General features: G+C 50.2%; 1 protein-coding gene across 1 annotated transcript in view; it reads left to right on the forward strand.

Moving 5' to 3' along the window:
- Positions 1 to 2,092: 2,092 nt before the first annotated feature.
- The window catches only part of LOC149467798 (sulfate transporter-like), a 32,253-nt gene continuing 12,957 nt past the window's right edge, over positions 2,093 to 21,388 (forward strand). The window contains exon 1 of the mRNA XM_089671100.1: positions 2,093 to 2,151. Coding sequence (XP_089527226.1) covers positions 2,143 to 2,151 — 9 coding nt within the window. The 5' untranslated portion in view covers positions 2,093 to 2,142. The remainder of the gene's footprint in view (positions 2,152 to 21,388) is intronic.

Raw genomic sequence — 21,388 nt, forward strand, 5'->3', positions numbered from 1 at the left:
CCCACCCCTCCTTCCTTCCCTCCCCTTCCTTCCTCCATCCATTCCCTCCCTCCTTTTTCCTTCCTTCTCTACTTCCTTCCTCCCCTCCCCTTTCTCCCCTTTCTTCCTCCATCCATCCATTCCCTCCCTTCCTAACCTCCTCCCTTCCCTCCTTTTCCTTAATCTCCCCTCTCTCTCTCCTCCTCAGCTCTCTCCCTCTCTCTCTCCCCTCCTCTCCCTCCCTCCCCCTCTCTCCCCCTCTCTCTCTCTCTCCCTCCCTCTCTCTCCCTCTCCCCTTCCTTTCCTTCCTCCATCCCCTCCTTTCATTCTTTCCTCCCTCCTCTCCTTTCATTCCCTTCCTTCCTCCCTTCCTTCATTCCTTCCTTTCTCCTGCCATTCCTTCCCTCCCTTTTCTTCCTTCCTTCATTCCTTCCCTTCTTTCCTTCCTTCCTTCATTCCCTCCCTCCCTTTTCTTCCTTCCTTCCTCCCTTCCTTCCCTCCCCTTCCTTCATTCCTTCCTCCATCCATTTCCTTCCTTCCTCCATCCATTCCTTCCCTCCCTTTTCTTCCTTCCTCCATTCCCTCCCTTCATTTTTTCCTTCCCTCCCTCCCTCTTTCCATTCCTTCCTTTCGCTCTCCCTCCCTCCCCTTCTTTCCTTCCTTCCTTCTTTCATCTATTTCATCCCTCCTTTTTCTTCCTTCCTTCCTCCCTCCCCTCCTTCCTTCCCTCCCCTTCCTTCATTCCATCCTCCATCCATTTTCTTCCTTCCTTCCTCCATTCCCTCCCTTCCTTTTCTTCCTTACTTTCATGCCTTCCTCCATCCCCTCCCTTCATTGTTTCCTCCCTCCCCTCCTTTAATTTCTTTCCTTCCTTCCTCCCCCCTCCTTCCTTCCCTCCCTTTCCTTGATTCCTTCCTCCATCCATTTCCTTCATTGCTCCCTCCAGGTATTCCCTCCCTTTTCTTTCTTTCTTTCTTTCTTTCTTTCTTTCTTCTTTCTTTCTTTCTTTCTTTCTTTCTTTCTTTCTTTCTTTCTTTCTTTCTTTCTTTCTTTCTTTCTTTCTTTCCTTCCTTCCTTCCTTCCTTCCCTCCTTTACCTTCATTACTTTGTCCATCCATTTTTTTCCTTCCTTTATTCCTTCCTTCCTCCATCCATTCCCTCCCTCCCTCCCTTTTCTTCCTTCCCTGCCTTCCTCCCTTCCTTCCCTCCACTTTCTTCCTCTATCCATTCCCTCCCTTTCCTTTCTTCCTTCCCTCCCTCCATCCATGCTGCACCGCAGGCTAGCCCATACCATACACCCATACACTGATTCTTGCTCTTTTAGGGTAATAACAGGTAAGGTGTGGCAGCTTATTTGTGCCCGCCAGTAGGTAAATTACTTCACTTTCTACCTTCATCCATCAGAAGGCGCCGTGCTGTGCAGCACAAGGGTCTCAGCCTTTGGGCTGGGTGTATGTAAATTTATTGTATGTTCCCAGCATTTGTGGTTGTGTTTATTTTCTACATCTAAGTAAAATTCTGTTGTGGCAAAAGCTGGTGTTGGGGTTGCTTTCCTCGTTCGTGACTTCACTGTATCCTGGGGAGCCCACCCCGGTACATGGCTTACACTGATATAAGATTATAGCATGTACTGTATGTATTATACCAAAAACATGAAATCACAGCAATCTGCTGTGTTGGTGAATCACAGCAGATGTGAACCCAAGTTCAAATGTGAGATTTCAAATGATAAGCTCTATAAAGATCAGGTCATTGAGGTCTCAACACAGTGACAGGTAAAGGAAGCAAAGAAAACCTTTAAATGACTTTGTGAAGCTAACTGTTCAAACAGTCTAGATCATGAGATGACATAACATACTTTTTTAATGTGGCTGTTATAAGCATTTAAGATATCTCTAAATCACAAATTCATGTGTTATATCGACACTGTACTTGGAACATAATCTTGTTTATTTAAAAACGAATGCACTGTTTCCTAAATAACATTTTTTTTCCAACCACTGCCTGAACTTGAATGGACAGTTGTCTTGTTTTTGTTTTACACAGGAGTAGCCTGATTGGTCAATCAGACCTATAAATCTGTCACAAATAGAGTGTGCTAATGATGGTACGTTTGACATTTCATTGTCTGCAGACTAGGCTGGAATAGGAGACCTATCCATTATGAGACAGGTTTGTTATTATAATTATTATTATTGTTTGCATATAACCAACAGCTTGCATAGCACTGTAATATGAAGACTCATACGTGATATAACTCGTGATTACAGATGCACAAATATATGAAAATTGGGAACCTTGCCCTCAGGAATATATATATTAACAGATAACCAATGGACTTTATCCTGTGAAGGAGCTCCCAATCCAATAACCCAACCACATAGCAGTGTATTTTTGATTGTGGAAGGGAATACACAGAAACAGGGAGCAGAACATACAAAATTCACACAAATAAAGTTAATTGACTAAAGGGGTTGAGAATCTCCATTAAGAAAACATACTTCAATTGTTTAATTACAGTATGTGAATCATATATATTTATTTTTTATCTGCATATGATTGGATAACTGAAATGATTCTAGACTCAATTTTATCAAACGACAATTCTCAAATCCTTTAGTAAGGTAGCCCTAATGCCTCAGGTAGGTTTGGGATCCAGAATCGTGAGGCGAGAGCAACAACTCTGTACTACCATGCTACCCGTTCATTTGGTACAAGCTTCAACACCCATTTATCTCTGCAGTATCAATTAGGAACAAAGAGACAGTAGATAAAAACATTAAATCTGCTGGATTCTAGGCATTATAAGATTAGATTTTGTGACTGCTTGTACCTTGTATGCTACCTTGTTATTTCCAATTTAATATTGCCAAAAGTATTAGGACGCCTGCTTTTACACGCACATGAACTTTAATGGCATCCCAATCTTAGTCCGTAGGGTTCAATATTGAGTTGGCCCACCCTTTGCAGCTATAACAGCTTCAACTCTCCTGGGAAGACTGTCCACAAGGTTTAGGAGGGTGTCTATGGGAATGTTTGACCATTCTTTCAGAAGCACATTTGTGAGGTCAGGCACTGATGTTGTACGAGAAGGCCTGGCTCGCAATCTCAGCTATAATTCATCCCAAAGGTATTTTCTCGGGCTGAGGTCAAGACTCTGTGCTGGCCAGTCAACTTCCTCCACCCCAAACTTGTTCATCCATGTCTTTATGGACCTTGCTTTGTGCACTGGTGCGCAGTCATGTTGGAACAGGAAGGGGCTATCCCCAAACTGTTCCCACAAAGTTGGGAACATGAAATTGTCCAAAATGTCTTGGTATGCTGTTGCCTTAAGAGTTTCCTTCACTAGAATTAAGGGACCAAGCCCAACCCCCAAAAAACAACCCCACACGATAATCCCACCAAACTTTACACTTGGCACATTGCAGTCAGGCAAGTACTGTTCTCCTGGCAACCACCAAACCCAGACACATCCATCAGATTGCCAGACAGAGAAGCATGATTCGTCACTTCAGAGAACACGTCTCCACTGCTCCAGAGCTCAGTGGCAGCGTGCTTTACACCACTGCATCGGACACTTTGCATTGCACTTGGTGATGTAAGGCTTGGATACAGCTGCCTGGACATGGAAACCCATTCCATGAAGCCCTCTACTGGCCCACCACTTTGTGGCTAAGTTGCTGTTGTTTCCAGTTGCTTCCACTTTGTTATAATACCACTAACAGTTGACCGTGGAATATTTAGTAGCAAGGAAATTCCACAGATGGACTTATCGCACAGGTGGCAACCTATCACGCAACCACGCTTGAAATCACTGAGCTCCTGAGAGTGACCCATTCTTTCACAAATGTTTGTAGAAGCAGTCTGCATGCCTATGTGCTTGATTTTATACACCTGTGGCCTTGGAGGTGATTGGAACACCTGAATCCAATTTGGAGGGGTGTCCCAATACGTTTTATTGAGAATTGCTATACACAATTTACACGTAGCATTTTTAGCGCTGCACATTTTGTTGTTTATTCTTTCATTTGGGTTTGTCACCTTTTAGTGCTAGCAGCTTTTTTCACCTCCAAGCGCTCACTACACCTTGTTTGTGTATATCTTACAGGCTGAAGTTAGAAGTTGATTGGCTACCATGCATAGCTGCACCAGATTTTGCACTCTCCAGTTTTAGTAAATCAACCCCATAGATTCAATAAATTCAACATTATATTGAATTTGTATATCTGCCTGATATTCACTAAAATTAGTTAATTGAGTTAGCTAATTTGAATAGCTTATAGTCTAGTGTTACTAAACCCAGGACCCTGCATTCACTATATCTGATCTCCCACAGTACACACAACATGGAAATGCAATTATTTTAGAAAATAAAAACTGCTAAATACCTTTTCTCATCAGCAGTTAGAACAGTCTTGTGACTTCTATCAGTGTCCAGCAGAGCACATGTTAAAGCTTGTATGAGGAGTTTTCATTCTGCTCTAGGAGGATGCAAAACCCCTGACCCTCTGTCTGGGCAGTGCTGATTGGCCCTGTGCTGATCACATGCACTCTCCGAAGAGAAAAAAAAACTCTCTAGCAATACACACCAAACATGTGCAGAGTGTCTCGATATGACACAATAAGAGGGGTAAACTGGAAGAAGAAGAAGTCAGGATTAGAGATGAGCGAATCGAACTTGGCGAAGTGGAATTCGTTTCGAATATTTTTGGAAAAATTTCGATTCGCGCATCCAAAGTCTGCTAATTTTCGGATTCGTCGCGAATCGAAATTTTTCCAAAAATGGCGGCGACATGTGCGGCGACGGAGCGGGGATCTCTGGGAAGGCGCGCAGACAAGGCGCGCTGACCCATAATGCATTCATTCATGACATGTGATCGCATTAGCCAATCAGCAGCCAGCCAGCCAGCACTGTGTAATGGTCGAGCTATAAATTGCGGCCATTTTAGAATTCTCCATTTGCCTCCAGTCATTCAAGAGAGGCAGACCTGGCTGTATTGAGGGAGAGAGTTAGGAACACAGAAACGTTACTTAGGGCCACAGAAACGTTACTTAGGGACACAGAAACGTTACTTAGGGACACAGAAACGTTACTTAGGGCCACAGAATCGTTACTTAGGGACACAGAAACGTTACTTAGGGCCACAGAAACGTTACTTAGGGCCACAGAATCGTTACTTAGGGCCACAGAAACGTTACTTAGGGCCACAGAAACGTTACTTAGGGCCACAGAAACGTTACTTAGAGCCACAGAATCGTTACTTAGGGCCACAGAAACGTTACTTAGGGTCACAGAAACGTTACTTAGGGCCACAGAATCGTTACTTAGGGCCACAGAAACGTTACTTAGGGCCACAGAATCGTTACTTAGGGCCACAGAAACGTTACTTAGGGCCACAGAAACGTTACTTAGGGACACAGAACCGTTACTTAGGGCCACAGAAACGTTACTTAGGGACACAGAATTGTTACTCAGGGACAGACACAGAATTGTTACTCAGGGACAGACACAGAATTGTTACTCAGGGACACAGAATTGTTACTGAGGGACACAAAATTGTTACTGAGGGACACAGAATTGTTACTCAGGGACAGACACAGAATTGTTACTGAGGGACACAGAATTGTTACTCAGGGACAGACACAGAATTGTTACTGAGGGACACAGAATTGTTACTGAGGGACACAAAATTGTTACTGAGGGACACAGAATTGTTACTCAGGGACAGACACAGAATTGTTACTGAGGGACACAGAATTGTTACTGAGGGACACAGAATTGTTACTCAGGGACAGACACAGAATTGTTACTGAGGGACACAGAATTGTTACTGAGGGACACAGAATTGTTACTGAGGGACACAGAATTGTTACTCAGGGACAGACACAGAACTGTTACTCAGGGACAGACACAGAATTGTTACTCAGGGACAGACACAGAATTGTTACTCAGGGACAGACACAGAATTGTTACTGAGGGACACAGAATTGTTACTGAGGGACACAGAATTGTTACTCAGGGACAGACACAGAATTGTTACACAGGGACAGACACAGAATTGTTACTCAGGGACAGACACAGAATTGTTACTGAGGGACACAGAATTGTTACTGAGGGACACAGAATTGTTACTCAGGGACAGACACAGAATTGTTACTGAGGGACACAGAATTGTTACTCAGGGACAGACACAGAATTGTTACTCAGGGACAGACACAGAATTGTTACTGAGGGACACAGAATTGTTACTGAGGGACACAGAATTGTTACTGAGGGACACAGAATTGTTACTCAGGGACAGACACAGAATTGTTACTCAGGGACAGACACAGAATTGTTACTCAGGGACAGACACAGAATTGTTACTGAGGGACACAGAATTGTTACTGAGGGACACAGAATTGTTACTGAGGGACACAGAATTGTTACTGAGGGACAGACACAGAATTGTTACTCAGGGACAGACACAGAATTGTTACTGAGGGACACAGAATTGTTACTGAGGGACACAGAATTGTTACTGAGGGACACAGAATTGTTACTCAGGGACAGACACAGAATTGTTACTCAGGGACAGACACAGAATTGTTACTGAGGGACAGACACAGAATTGTTACTGAGGGACACAGAATTGTTACTGAGGGACACAGAATTGTTACTCAGGGACACAGAATTGTTACTCAGGGACAGACACAGAATTGTTACTCAGGGACAGACACAGAATTGTTACTCAGGGACACAGAATTGTTACTCAGGGACACAGAATCGTTGAATTAAAGAGTATGTCAGACAACATGTAGAGGAGTGGCAGAGGAGGCAATGTTTTAGGAGCGAGCAGACATGGCAGCAGAGGAAGGGGTCGAGACAGCACTAGTCGCAGCCAGAGGCCAGTGCTCCCGGTGTCATCCAGCGGTCGTGTCTCCACCGACAACCCTGCCGTCATCGATTGGTTGGCTCGGTCGTCTTCCTCTTCCCAGGTCACCTCTGACACCTACAGCCAACGGTCGGTGGGTACGTCAGACACAACCGTTAGTTGGCATGGCCCAGGAGCAAGCCCACTGAAATCACGTGTCCTCTACCTGCCCCTGTCCTTTGGTGTTCCCTCACCAAGCAAAGTATCGCATGCTGTGGGCTCAGCCCCACTGTACAGTGAGGAAGAGCTAACAGAGGGCGGTCAGGAACGGGGGGAGACATCCGCCTCTTCAGCAGCCAGGCGAAGAAGTAGTGGCGAGGAGAGTGGCTCGGTAGCCGGTCTAGAGACAGGTCTGTCTCCTGACCCACATGCAGCCGAGGGGGCTAGTAGTGAGGCGGAGACCCTAATTGATGATGATGAGGCTGATCGCACTTGGCAGCCTCGTCGTCATCAGGCTATTGCTTCCGCATCATCAGGAGAAGAGGGTGGCAGCTTGGCAGCGAGCAAAACAGTCGGTGGGTTGCCCAGGAGGCAGCAGGGTCGCAGCAGTGTCAGTGGAGGCAAACGGCCACGGAGTACAGCACCAGCTCCACTGCAGCCTACCACCACGGCCAGTAGTGGTAACGGTGTGCACGGAGGAAGTAGCAGTCAGTCAGTGAGGAGTATCGGGGGCAAAGTTTCCTACTCGGCGGTGTGGCAATTTTTCGTCAAGCCGCCCGAGGAAGTAAACGTAGCCGTATGTCGACTATGTGGCCAGAAAGTCAAGCGTGGCCAGGGGGCCCATGTTGGGACTACAGCGTTGCGGCAGCATATGCAGCGTCGCCATTTGGTGGCCTGGGAAAACCGTGATAAAGATACGGCGGTTCTGCCTGCCCCAGCCCCCGCTCCATCACCCGCTCCGTTACTTGCTCCGTCACCTGACGTCAATCGCCCTCTATCAGCCAGTCAACACCTCTGCTGAGGGGAGTTGTCGCTCGTTGGCATCTTCCGCTCGTTCAGATGCTCCTTCTCCTGCTACTCCTCTTCACGGATTCCGTCAGCAGTCTTTCTTGGAATCCGTTTCCAAGAGACAACAGTTTGTGAGCACGCACCCGACGGTGCAAAAGCTGAACGTCCTCCTGTCCAAGTTGCTGGTGCTGCAGTCCCTCCCTTTCCAAGTGGTGGACTCAGCACCTTTCCGAGAAATGATGGCTTGTGCCGCGCCGCGGTGGAGAGTGCCAAGCCATCATTTCTTCGCCAAAAAGGCAGTGCCAGCCCTGCATTCACATGTAGAAGAGATGGTGGGCCAGTCTTTGAGCATGTCGGTCTCTGCCAAAGTGCACGGCAGCGCCGACGTGTGGAGCTGTAACTACGGTCAGGGACAGTACATGTCATTTACGGCCCACTGGGTGAACGTGGTGCCGGCACAGCCGCACCAGCAACTTGGACAGGTCACGCCGCTTTTGCCTCCACGTTTGCACGTCCTTGGTCCACAAAAGATGTCCGCCTCTACCACCTCTTCTTCCGCCGTGTCCTCAGCCGCCACCCCCGTGCCAAGTCCCATTACCCGACCGGCATATCACATGTGCAGGGCGCAACGGTGTCACGCTGTGCTGCACCTGGTATGCCTTGGCGAACGTAGTCACACAGGGGAGGAACTTCTGAGTGTAATGAACAGAAAAATCGACAGATGGCTGTCTCCGCGCAAACTGAAAATCGGAACCATGTTGACCAACAACGGAAAGAACATGGTGTCTGCTCTGCGTCAAGGAAGGTTGTGCCATGCGCCATGCATGGCTCACGTGTTCAATCTGGTTGTCAAGCGGTTCCTAAAATCCACCATCCCACTGCAAGACATCCTTAAAATGTCACGTAAACGTTGCATGCATTTCAGCCATTCCTACACCGCAAAGCACACCCTCCTTGAGCTGCAGCGGCAGAACGGAATTCCACAGCATCGCCTGATCTGCGACGTTGCAACAAGGTGGAATTCAACCCTACACATGTTAGACCGCCTTTACGAACAGCGAAAGGCCATCACCGATTTCCTGATGTTACAAGCGGATAAAGGTACTCCCCTGTGTAACTTAGATGTCAGCCATTGGCAGCTCATGCGTGACACCTGCCGCTTGCTCAGGCCCTTTGAAGATGGCCACGCTATTCGTGAGTCGGCAGGACTATTGGATGAACGACGTCATTCCTCTGTTGCACGTCCTGGAACAAATGCTGTTAACAATGGCTGGTCAGGGTGCGGTAGACGTGGCGCACAGATCTCAACGCCACATGACCCCTGTGGGGGCAGGACAGGAAGAAGAGGAGGAGGTAGAGGAGGACATTGGTGCTCAGGAATTATTGAGTGAAATGGGTGGTTTTTCCACTCAGCGGACAGGAGTGGAGGAGCAGGAGCATCTGGTAGAGGAGGAGGAGGAGGAGACAGAGGACCCAGACGCACCGTGGCAGTATGCTGTGGAGATGGAGGCAGGGAGTCCCTCGCATTCCTTGGCACAAATGGCCCATAGCATGCTCGGTTGCTTGCGTAGCGACAGCTGAATAATAACCATCAGACAGAGGGATGACTTTTGGCTGTCCACCTTGTTGGACCCTCGCTACCGTTCAAAAATGGTGGCCTTTTTCACACCTGCTGAGAGGGAGGCCAAAATAACGTACTATAAAAACCACCTATGTAGTCAGTTGGTCTCTGCCTTTCTGCGCCAACGTCCATCCTCAGACACTGTGGGCCCTGTGCGCTCGCGTTCCGCTGCCATGGCAGCAGGGGAGGGGTGGGGTGGTAGGAGCAGTGGCAGCTCCACCAGCAGCGGCTGCCTCAGTCTGCAGTCGATGATGAGTAGCTTTCTTCACCAGCGCAGTGAGGAAACTACTAACCAGCCGCAGCAGCAGCAGCAGCATCAGGTGGACCTGGAGCAGGACCTCAAACAACAGGCTTGGGCCTACTTGGACAGCACCCTGCCAACCGAGGTAGACAATCCCCTTGACTACTGGGCAACGAAACTTGACCTTTGGCCCCAACTAGCTGAATTTGCCCTTGAAAGGCTGTCATGCCCGGCCAGTAGCGTGGCATCGGAGCGCGTGTTTAGTGCGGCAGGAGGTATTGTAACTCCGCGGAGGACACGACTGTCCACCCAAAGTGTGGAGAGACGCACGTTTGTGAAAATGAATCAGGCGTGGATTAGTCTGGATTTCAAACCACCAGTTCCTGACACAACTGACTAAATCCGCCATGAATCATGCCCCAAACATGTGCCACTTTCAGGTCTCCTCACACTGCTGGTGTGTTCCATTTTTTGTCATAGGGTGCTGGCAGATTACGGGCCTCCCATTGCTGATGCCAGGCCCGTAATCTGCCATGGGCCCCCGTACCGCCTCCTCATGCTGCTGCCAGGTCCAGAGTCTCTCATGGGTCCCTGTACGGCCTCCCATTGCTGCTGTCTCCATCGCCACACTGTGCCATGTGCCACTTTCAGGTCTCCTCACACTGCTGGTGTGTTCCATTTTTTGTCATAGGGTGCTGGCAGATTACGGGCCTCCCATTGCTGCTGCCAGGCCCGTAATCTGCCATGGGTCCCTGTACCGCCTCCTCATGCTGCTGCCAGGTCCACAGTGTCTCATGGGTCCCTGTACGGCCTCCCATTGCTGCTGTCTCCATCGCCACACTCTGCCATGTGCCACTTTCAGGTCTCCTCACACTGCTGGTGTGTTCCATTTTTTGTCATAGGGTGCTGGCAAATTACGGGCCTCCCATTGCTGCTGCCAGGCCCGTAATCTGCCATGGGCCCCAGTACCGCCTCCTCATGCTGCTGCCAGGTCCAGAGTCTCTCATGGGTCCCTGTACGGCCTCCCATTGCTGCTGTCTCCATCGCCACACTCTGCCATGTGCCACTTTCAGGTCTCCTCACACTGCTGGTGTGTTCCATTTTTTGTCATAGGGTGCTGGCAGATTACGGGCCTCCCATTGCTGCTGCCAGGCCTGTAATCTGCCATGGGCCCCTGTACCGCCTCTTCATGCTGCTGCCAGGTCCAGAGTGTCTCATGGGTCCCTGTACGGCCTCCCATTGCTGCTGTCTCCATCGCCACACTCTGCCATGTGCCACTTTCAGGTCTCCTCACACTGCTGGTGTGTTCCATTTTTTGTCATAGGGTGCTGGCAGATTACGGGCCTCCCATTGCTGCTGCCAGGCCTGTAATCTGCCATGGGCCCCTGTACCGCCTCCTCATGCTGCTGCCAGGTCCACAGTGTCTCATGGGTCCCTGTACGGCCTCCCATTGCTGCTGTCTCCATCGCCACACTCTGCCATGTGCCACTTTCAGGTCTCCTCACACTGCTGGTGTGTTCCATTTTTTGTCATAGGGTGCTGGCAGATTACGGGCCTCCCATTGCTGCTGCCAGGCCCGTAATCTGCCATGGGCCCCAGTACCGCCTCCTCATGCTGCTGCCAGGTCCAGAGTCTCTCATGGGTCCCTGTACGGCCTCCCATTGCTGCTGTCTCCATCGCCACACTCTGCCATGTGCCACTTTCAGGTCTCCTCACACTGCTGGTGTGTTCCATTTTTTGTCATAGGGTGCTGGCAGATTACGGGCCTCCCATTGCTGCTGCCAGGCCCGTAATCTGCCATGGGCCCCAGTACCGCCTCCTCATGCTGCTGCCAGGTCCAGAGTGTCTCATGGGTCCCTGTACGGCCTCCCATTGCTGCTGTCTCCATCGCCACACTCTGCCATGTGCCACTTTCAGGTCTCCTCACACTGCTGGTGTGTTCCATTTTTTGTCATAGGGTGCTGGCAGATTACGGGCCTCCCATTGCTGCTGCCAGGCCTGTAATCTGCCATGGGCCCCTGTACCGCCTCTTCATGCTGCTGCCAGGTCCAGAGTGTCTCATGGGTCCCTGTACGGCCTCCCATTGCTGCTGTCTCCATCGCCACACTCTGCCATGTGCCACTTTCAGGTCTCCTCACACTGCTGGTGTGTTCCATTTTGTCATAGGGTGCTGGCAGATTACGGGCCTCCCATTGCTGCTGCCAGGCCTGTAATCTGCCATGGGCCCCTGTACCGCCTCTTCATGCTGCTGCCAGGTCCAGAGTCTCTCATGGGTCCCTGTACGGCCTCCCATTGCTGCTGTCTCCATCGCCACACTCTGCCATGTGCCACTTTCAGGTCTCCTCACACTGCTGGTGTGTTCCATTTTTTGTCATAGGGTGCTGGCAGATTACGGGCCTCCCATTGCTGCTGCCAGGCCTGTAATCTGCCATGGGCCCCTGTACCGCCTCTTCATGCTGCTGCCAGGTCCAGAGTGTCTCATGGGTCCCTGTACGGCCTCCCATTGCTGCTGTCTCCATCGCCACACTCTGCCATGTGCCACTTTCAGGTCTCCTCACACTGCTGGTGTGTTCCATTTTTTGTCATAGGGTGCTGGCAGATTACGGGCCTCCCATTGCTGCTGCCAGGCCCGTAATCTGCCATGGGCCCCTGTACCGCCTCTTCATGCTGCTGCCAGGTCCAGAGTCTCTCATGGGTCCCTGTACGGCCTCCCATTGCTGCTGTCTCCATCGCCACACTCTGCCATGTGCCACTTTCAGGTCTCCTCACACTGCTGGTGTGTTCCATTTTTTGTCATAGGGTGCTGGCAGATTACGGGCCTCCCATTGCTGCTGCCAGGCCTGTAGTCTGCCATGGGCCCCTGTACCGCCTCTTCATGCTGCTTCCAGGTCCAGAGTCTCTCATGGGTCCCTGTACAGCCTCCCATTGCTGCTGTCTCCATCGCCACACTCTGCCATGTGCCACTTTCAGGTCTCCTCACACTGCTGGTGTGTTCCATTTTTTGTCATAGGGTGCTGGCAGATTACGGGCCTGCCATTGCTGCTGCCAGGCCCGTAATCTGCCATGGGCCCCTGTACCGCCTCTTCATGCTGCTGCCAGGTCCAGAGTCTCTCATGGGTCCCTGTACAGCCTCCCATTGCTGCTGTCTCCATCGCCACACTCTGCCATGTGCCACTTTCAGGTCTCCTCACACTGCTGGTGTGTTCCATTTTTTGTCATAGGGTGCTGGCAGATTACGGGCCTCCCATTGCTGCTGCCAGGCCCGTAATCTGCCATGGGCCCCTGTACCGCCTCTTCATGCTGCTGCCAGGTCCAGAGTCTCTCATGGGTCCCTGTTTGGCCTCCCATTGCTGCTGTCTCCATCGCCACACTCTGCCATGTGCCACTTTCAGGTCTCCTCACACTGCTGGTGTGTTCCATTTTGTCATAGGGTGCTGGCAGATTACGGGCCTCCCATTGCTGCTGCCAGGCCTGTAATCTGCCATGGGCCCCTGTACCGCCTCTTCATGCTGCTGCCAGGTCCAGAGTCTCTCATGGGTCCCTGTACGGCCTCCCATTGCTGCTGTCTCCATCGCCACACTCTGCCATGTGCCACTTTCAGGTCTCCTCACACTGCTGGTGTGTTCCATTTTTTGTCATAGGGTGCTGGCAGATTACGGGCCTCCCATTGCTGCTGCCAGGCCTGTAATCTGCCATGGGCCCCTGTACCGCCTCTTCATGCTGCTGCCAGGTCCAGAGTCTCTCATGGGTCCCTGTACAGCCTCCCATTGCTGCTGTCTCCATCGCCACACTCTGCCATGTGCCACTTTCAGGTCTCCTCACACTGCTGGTGTGTTCCATTTTTTGTCATAGGGTGCTGGCAGATTACGGGCCTGCCATTGCTGCTGCCAGGCCCGTAATCTGCCATGGGCCCCTGTACCGCCTCTTCATGCTGCTGCCAGGTCCAGAGTCTCTCATGGGTCCCTGTTTGGCCTCCCATTGCTGCTGTCTCCATCGCCACACTCTGCCATGTGCCACTTTCAGGTCTCCTCACACTGCTGGTGTGTTCCATTTTTTGTCATAGGGTGCTGGCAGATTACGGGCCTCCCATTGCTGCTGCCAGGCCCGTAATCTGCCATGGGCCCCTGTACCGCCTCTTCATGCTGCTGCCAGGTCCAGAGTGTCTCATGGGTCCCTGTACGGCCTCCCATTGCTGCTGTCTCCATCGCCACACTCTGCCATGTGCCACTTTCAGGTCTCCTCACACTGCTGGTGTGTTCCATTTTGTCATAGGGTGCTGGCAGATTACGGGCCTCCCATTGCTGCTGCCAGGCCCGTAATCTGCCATGGGCCCCTGTACCGCCTCTTCATGCTGCTGCCAGGTCCAGAGTCTCTCATGGGTCCCTGTACGGCCTCCCATTGCTGCTGTCTCCATCGCCACACTCTGCCATGTGCCACTTTCAGGTCTCCTCACACTGCTGGTGTGTTCCATTTTTTGTCATAGGGTGCTGGCAGATTACGGGCCTCCCATTGCTGCTGCCAGGCCCGTAATCTGCCATGGGCCCCAGTACCGCCTCCTCATGCTGCTGCCAGGTCCAGAGTCTCTCATGGGTCCCTGTACGGCCTCCCTCCCATTGCTGCTGTCTCCATCGCCACACTCTGCCATGTGCCACTTTCAGGTCTCCTCACACTGCTGGTGTGTTCCATTTTTTGTCATAGGGTGCTGGCAGATTACGGGCCTCCCATTGCTGCTGCCAGGCCCGTAATCTGCCATGGGCCCCTGTACCGCCTCTTCATGCTGCTGCCAGGTCCAGAGTGTCTCATGGGTCCCTGTACGGCCTCCCATTGCTGCTGTCTCCATCGCCACACTCTGCCATGTGCCACTTTCAGGTCTCCTCACACTGCTGGTGTGTTCCATTTTTTGTCATAGGGTGCTGGCAGATTACGGGCCTCCCATTGCTGCTGCCAGGCCTGTAATCTGCCATGGGCCCCTGTACCGCCTCCTCATGCTGCTGCCAGGTCCACAGTGTCTCATGGGTCCCTGTACGGCCTCCCATTGCTGCTGTCTCCATCGCCACACTCTGCCATGTGCCACTTTCAGGTCTCCTCACACTGCTGGTGTGTTCCATTTTTTGTCATAGGGTGCTGGCAGATTACGGGCCTCCCATTGCTGCTGCCAGGCCCGTAATCTGCCATGGGCCCCAGTACCGCCTCCTCATGCTGCTGCCAGGTCCAGAGTCTCTCATGGGTCCCTGTACGGCCTCCCATTGCTGCTGTCTCCATCGCCACACTCTGCCATGTGCCACTTTCAGGTCTCCTCACACTGCTGGTGTGTTCCATTTTTTGTCATAGGGTGCTGGCAGATTACGGGCCTCCCATTGCTGCTGCCAGGCCCGTAATCTGCCATGGGCCCCAGTACCGCCTCCTCATGCTGCTGCCAGGTCCAGAGTCTCTCATGGGTCCCTGTACGGCCTCCCATTGCTGCTGTCTCCATCGCCACACTCTGCCATGTGCCACTTTCAGGTCTCCTCACACTGCTGGTGTGTTCCATTTTTTGTCATAGGGTGCTGGCAGATTACGGGCCTCCCATTGCTGCTGCCAGGCCTGTAATCTGCCATGGGCCCCTGTACCGCCTCTTCATGCTGCTGCCAGGTCCAGAGTGTCTCATGGGTCCCTGTACGGCCTCCCATTGCTGCTGTCTCCATCGCCACACTCTGCCATGTGCCACTTTCAGGTCTCCTCACACTGCTGGTGTGTTCCATTTTGTCATAGGGTGCTGGCAGATTACGGGCCTCCCATTGCTGCTGCCAGGCCCGTAATCTGCCATGGGCCCCTGTACCGCCTCTTCATGCTGCTGCCAGGTCCAGAGTGTCTCATGGGTCCCTGTACGGCCTCCCATTGCTGCTGTCTCCATCGCCACACTCTGCCATGTGCCACTTTCAGGTCTCCTCACGCTGCTGGTGTGTTCCATTTTTTGTCATAGGGTGCTGGCAGATAACGGGCCTCCCATTGCTGCTGCCAGGCCTGTAATCTGCCATGGGCCCCAGTACCACCTCCTCATGCTGCTGCCAGGTCCAGAGTCTCTCATGGGTCCCTTTACGGCCTCCCATTGCTGCTGTCTCCATCGCCACACTCTGCCATGTGCCACTTTCAGGTCTCCTCACACTGCTGGTGTGTTCCATTTTTTGTCATAGGGTGCTGGCAGATTACGGGCCTCCCAGTGCTGCTGCCAGGCCCGTAATCTGCCATGGGCCCCTGTACCGCCTCCTCATGCTGCTGCCAGGTCCACAGTGTCTCATGGGTCCCTGTACGGCCTCCCATTGCTGCTGCCTCCATCGCCACACTCTGCCATGTGCCACTTTCAGGTCTCCTCACACTGCTGGTGTGTTCCATTTTGTCATAGGGTGCTGGCAGATAACGGGCCTCCGATTGCTGCTGCCAGGCCCGTAATCTGCCATGGGCCCCTGTACCGCCTCCTCATGCTGCTGCCAGGTCCACAGTGTCTCATGGGTCCCTGTACGGCCTCCCATTGCTGCTGTCTCCATCGCCACACTCTGCCATGTGCCACTTTCAGGTCTCCTCACACTGCTGGTGTGTTCCATTTTTTCATAGGGTTCTGGCAGATTACGGGCCTCCCATTGCTGCTGCCAGGCCCGTAATCTGCCATGGGCCCCCGTACCGACTCCTCATGCTGTGACGTTGCAACAAGGTGGAATTCAACCCTACATATGTTAGACCGCCTTTACGAACAGCGAAAGGCCATCACAGATTCCTGATGTTACAAGCGGATAAAGGTACTCCCCTGTGTAACTTAGATGTCAGCCATTGGCAGCTCATGCGTGACACCTGCCGCTTGCTCAGGCCCTTTGAGGAGGCCACGCTATTCGTGAGTCGGCAGGACTATGGGATGAACGACGTCATTCCTCTGTTGCACGTCCTGGAACAAATGTTGTTAACAATGGCTGGTCAGGGTGCGGTAGACGTGGCGCACAGATCTCAACGCCACATGACCCCTGTGGGGGCAGGACAGGAAGAAGAGGAGGAGGTAGAGGAGGACATTGGTGCTGTGAAATTATTGAGTGAAATGGGTGGTTTTTCCACTCAGCGGACAGGAGTGGAGGAGCAGGAGCATCTGGTAGAAGAGGAGGAGGAGGAGACAGAGGACCCAGATGCACCGTGGCAGTATGCTGTGGAGATGGAGGCAGGGAGTCCCTCACATTCCTTGGCACAAATGGCCCATAGCATGCTCGGTTGCTTGCGTAGCGACAGCCGAATAATAACCATCAGACAGAGGGATGACTTTTGGCTGTCCACCTTGTTGAACCCTCGCTACCGTTCAAAAATGGTGGCCTTTTTCACACCTGCTGAGAGGTAGGCCAAAATAACGTACTATAAAAACCACCTATGTAGTCAGTTGGTCTCTGCCTTTGTGCGCCAACGTCCATCCTCAGACACTGTGGGCCCTGTGCGCTCGCGTTCCGCTGCCATGGCAGCAGGGGAGGGGTGGGGTGGTAGGAGCAGTGGCAGCTCCACCAGCAGCGGCTGCCTCAGTCTGCAGTCGATGATGAGTAGCTTTCTTCACCAGCGCAGTGAGGAAACTACTAACCAGCCGCAGCAGCAGCAGCATCAGGTGCACCTGGAGCAGGACCTCAAACAACAGGCTTGGGCCTACTTGGACAGCCCCCTGCCAACCGAGGTAGACAATCCCCTTGACTACTGGGCAACGAAACTTGACCTTTGGCCCCAACTAGCTGAATTTGCCCTTGAAAGGCTGTCATGCCCGGCCAGTAGCGTGGCATCGGCAGCGCGTGTTTAGTGCGGCAGGAGGTATTGTAACTCCGCGGAGGACACGACTGTCCACCCAAAGTGTGGAGAGACTCACGTTTGTGAAAATGAATCAGGCGTGGATTAGTCTGGATTTCAAACCACCAGTTCCTGACACAACTGACTAAATCCGCCATGAATCATGCCCCAAACATGTGCCACTTTCAGGTCTCCTCACACTGCTGGTGTGTTCCATTTTTTGTCATAGGGTGCTGGCAGATTACGGGCCTCCCATTGCTGCTGCCAGGCCAGTAATCTGCCATGGGCCCCCGTACCGCCTCCTCATGCTGCTGCCAGGTCCAGAGTGTGTCATGGGTCCCTGTACGGCCTCCCATTGCTGCTGTCTCCATCGCCACACTCTGCCATGTGCCACTTTCAGGTCTCCTCACACTGCTGGTGTGTTCCATTTTGTCATAGGGTGCTGGCAGATTACGGGCCTCCCATTGCTGCTGCCAGGCCCGTAATCTGCCATGGGCCCCTGTACCGCCTCCTAATGCTGCTGCCAGGTCCAGAGTGTGTCATGGGTCCCTGTACGGCCTCCCATTGCTGCTGTCTCCATCGCCACACTCTGCCATGTGCCACTTTCAGGTCTCCTCACACTGCTGGTGGGTTCCATTTTTGTCATAGGGTGCTGTATGGCCTCCCATTGCTGCTGCCTCCACCGCCACACTGTGGCTCCACACTCTGGTTTTGGCCCCGTGACTGCCCAAATGAGTGAAGTGTGCGGTGATTCTAAGATCGACGGCACTCATCTGCATGTCATACTGACTGACAGTATTATTTCTCTTCCCCAGCAGACTCCAAGGGCATTTAAATTAAAGGTACAGTGTTCTGCACTAATATGAAGGCTCTCTGAAGCCTAGAAACACCCTTTTATAAGTTAAATTCGCAGCGAATATATTCGCATCGAATCGAATTTATTCCTCGAATTCGCTGAATCAGCCGAATCGAATTTTTGAATACTTCGCTCATCTCTAGTCAGGATCAAACAGCATTTTTACACAATGCAGAGGACCCCTTAGATTCCACAGTGAGTATAACAAGCATGCTTTACTGCATATACAGACTGATTTTACTGTTGTGGGTTTAGTAACACTTTAAGCCTCCACTCCATCCTTCCTGTTACTACCATTTCCAAGTTTGTTTTCCATCCAAAGCCATTTTTTTACTCAAATGTGAACATTGTCATGTGACATTTAACTTCTTCACACAAGTGCTCAGCCAGGTCCTCAAGAGGAACAGTGGGGCTATCACCTGCACGGCAGGCAGGTACCATTTTGTAGGGACTTTTTGGATGGGTGGAATTTTCCAACCACTTGACTCCCCCCAGACCGTAGTGGGTCTGATGGGCCAATCCCTGCTCAGTACAAGAAAAAAAAACTAGAGAAATACATTTGTTGAAATTTGGGACTTTATAGATGCAGAGTTATTCAATGTGACACATAATTCAAGATAAAACCACCAAGATTTATTAAATACATAAAATTTAATAATCTATTTTGTTTTTCAAAAACAGAGTGAATTGGAGGTTTTGATGAAGTACAATCGCGCACGAGATAGTTCCAAATAGCATATACTCTATATATGGTTTGATGAATCCCAATATGTTTCACCTATCAGGCTTCCTCAGGGAATAAAGTCTATTACACTGTGAATGAACTAAGAAAAAGATAATCAATATCTCATAGCACATGCATTTTGTTACACAACAATATAAAGTAATAACAAATACCAAACAAAATCCTTTTTAATATTTAATACTTTCAAGTAAATCAAAAATAACATAATTGGGGAGCTGTTAAATGGCATCTCACCAATGTCACATAGATCCAAGAAGGCCAATTGGAAACAACAAAGTGGTTGTATCAGATTAGAGCCAGGTAAATCCAAGAATCCTCCACACACCTAGACAAAGGGTGTGCTACAGGAAGAACACATAGGCAGGAACCTGTTTACAGAAATATTTATAATATATGTATATTTAAAAATCCAGCATCACCTACAAAGCCCAAAACCACCAAGGCACATATTTCTTATGTGTATAATTAAAGAGCAGCTCATTAACACCACCCTTATTTACACCACCCCATTATAAAGGGATTAGGAGGTTTGAATAACTTAAATGGTCAAGGTCCATGAAAGGTTGTTTCTCCTCTTGATACGGAATAGTTTCCCACCTGGATTCCAATTTGTTGCCTCTCTCAAACACAGGGTTTTTTATCTAACACCTTGTCTAAATGCTGAATATGACCTTCAAAGGTTGTATGATAATGATAATATCATTCAGGTAGATCAGTACTCTTTCAAAGTTGTCCCTAGCATTGTTCCATCAGTGTCTGAAAGGTACTGGGAGCATTAGTTAGCCCAAAAGGTATGCAATTGAACTCCTATACGGTGTTAGGAAAGCAGTCTTTTCTTTACCTTGTTCCCTTACTGGGACCTGCCAGTAGCTACTATCCAGGTCCAATGTAAAGAAATAACAGGCGTCGCCCAAGGACATGAGAGATTTCTGTACCCAAGGCAATGGACAGGCATCTTGATGGGTACAAGCATTAAGTTTGCAATAGTCCACACAGAACCGCAGGCTGCCATCCTTCTTCCTTACTATAACAACAGGGTCATCCGAGGGGCTCTCCCTTACTATTCTACTAAGTTACATAGTTACATAGTTAGTCTAGCTGAAAAAAGACAAAAGTCCATCCAGTTCAACCATTAAAAAAAAAAAAAAGGTATAATCCTATACCCACAGTTGATCCAGAGGAAGGCAAAAAAACCATGCAAAGCATGATCCAATTTGCTCCTGTAGGGAACAAAATTCCTTCCTGATCCCCCTAGAGGCAATTGGATATTCCCTGAATCAACGTTACCTATAAATGTTAGTATCTAGTTATATTCTGTGTATCTAAGAAAGAATCCAGGCCTTTTTTAAAATAATCCACTGAGCCGGCCAGAACCAACTCTTGAGGGAGTCTATTTCCCATTTTCACAGCTCTCACTGTGAAGAAACCTTTCTGTGTTTGATGATTAAATTTCTTTTCCTCCAGACTTTCAAGTCCTTGGCCTCTTGACAGAGAGCAGGTGGTATATGCTGGTATCGTTTCCAAGCAGATGTGACATCCCCCATATGTATAGGGTGGTCTATTACTTCTGTGCATCCATATTGCTCAGGACCAGCGGCAAAAAAAAAAAGAAAGAAAAGTCAGTTTTTCTTAAACAAGAATTCCAGGCATGATATATTTTTACATAGTTACATTGGTCCAGCATGGACCAATGCAACTATGTATATACCATACCTGGATGATGCAACTGGAAGCTGTATAGTATTTTCTGAATGAATACTAAGAATTCTCTGATTGGACAAGGTAGAGAGATGAGCTAGGGCATTGGCATCACACTGTTTACCTCATCCAGTCAGAGAATGCTTTGCATTCATTCAGAAAATGCAAACCTCTCTCTGAATGGTGTCTTTGCTAGAAGCCGAACTCCTGTGCTCATAATGCATCAGGTCGGCCACTCAACATGGGACCTAAAGCAAGTGGAGATCACTATGGATAAGTGGTGTCTACTTCAGTGACGTCCACTTCTAGGGGCTTCTGCCAGGCATGTCATATACTTAGTTACATTGGTCCAAGCTTGACCAGTGTACCTATGTAAAAATATACAGTGCCTGGAATTCATCTTTAAAGATAATGCAAAGTTTGGAAAATATAGAGTTCTAAAGATTTAAATTGGAATATTACTAGAGCAAACATGCTTTTCATCCAGAACACTTAAAGTGGAGCTCCACCCAAAAGGGGAAGTTCCGCTTTAAGGACTGCTCCCTGCTCATAAATTAAGGATTGGCACCTTTGGGGGGCGGGGGGAAGCAGTACCCGAATTTGA

The sequence above is a fragment of the Staurois parvus genome, unplaced genomic scaffold (assembly GCF_062004578.1).
Source record: "Staurois parvus isolate SC_StPar_1 unplaced genomic scaffold, SC_StPar_1.0 ptg000099l, whole genome shotgun sequence".
Classification (NCBI taxonomy): Eukaryota; Metazoa; Chordata; class Amphibia; order Anura; family Ranidae; genus Staurois; species Staurois parvus.